At 51.8% G+C, this 4588-nt stretch overlaps 1 protein-coding gene across 1 annotated transcript; it reads left to right on the top strand.

Moving 5' to 3' along the window:
• The first annotated feature begins 404 nt into the window (after positions 1-404).
• Positions 405-3855, top strand: LOC149359208 (protein BTG2-like). Its single transcript, XM_089571478.1, has one exon. The coding sequence runs from the start codon at positions 807-809 to the stop codon at positions 1371-1373; it is 567 nt and encodes a 188-aa protein (XP_089427604.1). The 5' UTR covers positions 405-806; the 3' UTR covers positions 1374-3855.
• Positions 3856-4588: the final 733 nt, after the last annotated feature.

Genomic DNA, 4588 nt, shown 5'->3' with positions numbered 1-4588 from the left:
GCGCCCATTAAAAAAAAGACAGTAAAAACGCTTTAGGTATTTATTATCACTCGAAAGCACTGAATTAGCAGCAAGCCAGGACAAAAATAACGTCGGTTCAGGACCGGCTTTCCTTACTTCGGAGATTCGGTGAGCAACCTCGGAGAGTCCGCACGCAGAGCGCCGTACAGAGCGTCCGGGCGTCTGCTACGGAAGGGAGCAGACGACAAAGGCCTTTCTCTCTGCGGGACGCGTCGCCCCACCAGCCCTGACGTCAGCTTCCGGAAGGAGCAGCCAATCCCATTGATGGTCAGGTTGTTTTTTTATAAGCGCGGAGCTCGCCATTGGTGCGACGCCTACGTCATTGGTGACGTCGTGAGCGAGGGGGAGCTCGCGGCGGCGGCCGCATATATACGCGCGCCGCCGACGGCCGCTCAGTCGTACGCCTGGAACAGGACACCAAAGGTGGCGGCTCTGCCGTCTTTCGCGTTGTAACCCACCTGCCAAAAATAAGTGAAAAGAAACCTCAGTGGAGCCGTCCAAGTGTGTCTGTGTGCACCTCGTCGTCGTCGTCGTCGTTGTGGCCGTTGTGTGATTGTTCCGCACCCCTGTGATCTCCTCCTGCGAGTGTGAGCGTCGTCAGCTGGTCCCTGCGCCGCAGCGATCGCCATATTGGATAGTCAACGCTAGGCCTACTGCGCCAAGCGAGTCTCCCCGACGGCCGAAGGGGTCCGTGGTGGAATCAAAGTGGCTCGTGCTCGGTTACCGGTCAAAGTGTGCTCCCCGCCTCGCTGCTGGCTTCGCCACTGCTGGACTCGAAGCTCATCATGAGACTGGAGATCCGAAGTGCGTCCGATTTCCTCATGAATATTCTTCGGCTCGGTCGGAACCTGGATTCCCGACTGCTCGACGTGTTCCGAGGAACCTTAGAGGACCTATTGCGGCACCACTACCAGCACCACTGGTTTCCCGAGAAGCCTTCCAAGGGCTCGGGCTACCGCTGCATCCGCATCAACCACAAGATGGACCCCATTCTGGCCAAGGCCGGCCGCGCCTGCGGCTTGCAAGAAGCTAGTCTGCGGGAGCTCCTCCCCAACGAGCTGACGCTCTGGGTGGACCCGCGCGAGGTCTCGTACCGCATCGGCGAGAACGGCTCCATCTGCGTGCTGTACGACGGCGGCCACTCGTCGGGTAGCCACAGCCACTTCTCGGTGCTGACCAACTCGCCGCAAGGCGCGCTCTCCTACCACCACCAGCACAACAATCACCTGAACAACAACCACCACCACTACGCGGGGTACGCTGCCGCGCGGCCCGCGGGCTGCAAGGGCTCGTGGGATGCCGACCCCCGAAACATCACCTTCGAGCCCATGGCCACGTACGTGTCGAGCTAAGAGCGCATCTCCTATGTGACAAGAGACAGACTGCCAAAATGTCCGCGCTTCAGTGCGTTTGAGGGTTGGGGCCGGTGGGCCTCGGCAGCCACCCGCTCCGCGCGCCGATGGTTGATGACGCCGCCAGACTCCGGGACCCGGCCGCCGCCGCCGCCGCGGGTCGGGTGATGCGCGGTGTCGCTTTCGCCAGGCAGCGACTGCGGGCGCCGTGCGTCGGCGGCCGCGGCGGCGGCGGAGGCCGGGTCCGAACGGCCCGCGATCGTCGTCGGATCGGTTCGAGTGCGCCCGTCGTCCGACCTGCTGCTGCCAACACCGCTCGGGACGGGCGCCTGCGCAGTGGTGGTCAGCCCGCCTCCCAACCTAGCGCCTCTTCGCTTGGCGGGAGGTACGGTACAATGTGATCTCGTTAAAAAGAAGCAAACTTTTTTTCGTTGTTTTAGAGAAGGCCCCCTTTTCACCCGTGTTTTTTTTTTTTTTTCCCGAGACTAGCGCCCCCGTCGTCGTAGTTGATGCATGCTTCGTACACACACAAAAAAAAGAGACTGGCTGCTGAAATAGGCAACAACTACGACGATGCGAGGAATCCTGGTCCCCCCCCCCCCCCCCGTTTTTTTTAGTTTATTTAATGAACACGCGAAGTGCTCTTCCTCTCTTCCCCAGTTTTTATATAATTATGTATATGTGTATAGTATGACGAGCCACTACACAAAGGAAATTGTGCAGCGGCTTGAAAACCTGTGTAGGGACTGTACAAAAAAGCAAAGAAAATGCCAACAAAACCCACGATAAGAGACAAGTTGGAGAGTCAGAGGCAAAAGTGACGTCTTTGAAAGGCAACGACAGACTGCTGTTGGATGTGTATATCTCTCTCTCAAAGTCAGAGCAATCACGTTTTTGTGTGTTCGTGTGTCTACACAGCCTGGGAGTACAAGTTTTTTCAGGGACCATTGCCCCCAAAACGCCCATCTTTTTTCTTCGAGACATCAATGAGAGCGCAAAAACTAGCAAAGAAAAATTCCTTGTTGATGAAAGGATTCAATAAGTGACATCAGCAGCATATAAAGAGACTGAGATATATGAGCAAAAATGCGTTAGTCAGGCAAGTCGAGCGATGTGTAAATTGCAGCAAGAACCAGTGCTATCATACACAAGTCTAGCCGGTCAGTCAAGCTCTTTCGAGTGTCCCTTTTGTAACCGACTTTTTCGCGGCCGCAAAGGAAACAAACTGTGTGAACCCTCCGATGTTATTTGCGATGGTCAGCCCTCGCCACCCGTTTCGCGAAATGAGAAACCATTTGATTCTGCTGCTAGGCTTTTGGTTTTGGCGAGAGAGTTTCCTGCATTTCTTGTGTACAATGTTTTATTGTTTTTTTTTGGCCTCGCATATTTTTTTTTCTTTCCCGAGTAACTGTTCGCCGACACACCACTGCTGTTACTCTTACCACCAACTGTGATCGCTGCCGCTACAGCCATCATTGCGTCTTTTCACTGCGAGAAAACGACACACATACATTCTGCATTCTGTTGTTCTGTCCGCGCAGTGCACCCCCGTTTGTAAACCGGTCGATATTTTTTTCTCTTCCCCTGTTTTCCCGCAGAGTATTGCCTAGAGCAAGAGTGTGTTTTAAGAAAACAAATGACGCTGAAGTATTACTGCCTTCTTCCCTCTTACTTATGTATAAATAGATTCTTTTTTTTTTCTTTTATTCTGCTCTTTTGTCAATCCGATTGGATTACTGACCGGTGATGGAGCCCCAGTGTTCATGGTGGCTGGGCCCCTTCGTGGAGTGTACGCTGAGCGTCAAACGTCATTCTCGCTTTTTTTTTTTTTTTCCATCGAATGCCGGCCGATGCTCTGCCACACCACGGCGGGGCTCTCCCCCAAAGTGTGCGGGCCTCAATTCTGCGCTCATTATTGTAAAAAAAAAAAAGCGCTGTTCACTTTCTTCCTGAAGGATTTTGTACATTTTCTTCTCATTTCGTGTCACGCTTCTCAGTCTCGGCGGTGTGCTCCTGTGACCGGTCCAAAACACAACTGTTCCGTGGTCTCACTCGCTGGACAGTGTTGCCACGCCTATGCCTCCTCTTCTTGTAACCCATTGTTGTCCTTCCCTCTTTCCGTGTGACCTTTATTTGTTTTTTTTTTTTTTTAGCGATAAAAAATTATGTTGTATAAATGAGAAAAAGCGAGGTATGTCAAAAGAGAGCGAGTCCTCGAAACACATTGTTTTTATGTTTTATCGCGCATTATTTACAAAAGCCACATGCTCATCAACCACCACCACACACATCGCGCGTCGTCAACCCTCGTATGACTGAAACTGCATTTTGCCAGTTTGTCTTGTAAAGATTCATTTCTTTTTCTTCTTTTTTTCTGTCTTGTAAAAAGGAAAGCTGTATAAAGGCATTATTGTAAATGTACAGTCGTACAACTATAGGAGATTTTTTTGTACAGTAAATAAATCTCGTGGATGCATTGAAAGTCCGGCTCCTGTCATTCTATCGGCTGCTGTGGAAACCCAGACGACGCCGGGAAAAACAATCCTGCCTGGTTCCTTCTCTTTTCTGCGTCCAACGTCGTCGCCACCAGTGACGTTTTCTTCGGTGTGGGGTGCATTCAAAGTTGTGTGATCTTGTGGATTATATACAATGTTGGCGCCAACCGCCGCTAAAGGAATATGCTACTACTGGTATGTTAAGCGGATACCTGATTACTGACACTGGTGTGAAAATGGATACCAAACCAGCGGCAGGTAAGTGTTCAGCCTCGTTCTCCGAGGTCGGCGCATGTTTACGCCCTAAAACACAAGGCAGCGGCGGCCATGATGTGTTAGGTGGTGTAAACACAAATCGCGGTAATTGTTAGTGATAAAAGAACGACGTATGATTGGCGTGAGCTTTGGTAACCTCCACGCTGCAGCGCGAAATTAGTGCGTTTACTGGATTAATATCGCAAAAAAGGCTTAGTATTAAACGTGCTTGCTCGAGCCGCACTTCCGGAGAACAGATTTTAACCTGCGGCCTACGATACAGGTAATGTAATGCGGACTAAACGGCCTCGGCAAGAGGTCTGCGAGCGCGATAGTCAAGAGACCGGGGGATCTAAATCAACGCGCCTTGCATTTTCTCCCATCTGAGCTGTTTGCGAAAACAAACACCCGAAGCGTGCAGCTACGCTTAGCTTTCTGCTTACGTGCCTGCACATGCGGAAAGGC

The sequence above is a fragment of the Amblyomma mixtum genome, chromosome 2, assembly GCF_055824585.1.
Source record: "Amblyomma mixtum isolate Tamu chromosome 2, ASM5582458v1, whole genome shotgun sequence".
In the NCBI taxonomy this organism is placed as follows: Eukaryota; Metazoa; Arthropoda; class Arachnida; order Ixodida; family Ixodidae; genus Amblyomma; species Amblyomma mixtum.
Note: the sequence above shows the minus strand (reverse complement) of the source record. Positions and strands in the feature narration are given on the sequence as shown.

Coding starts and splice junctions, on each gene's coding strand:
- LOC149359208 (XM_089571478.1), top strand. CDS start 807: ATGAGACTGGAGATCCGAAGTGCGTCCGATTTCCTCATGAATATTCTT.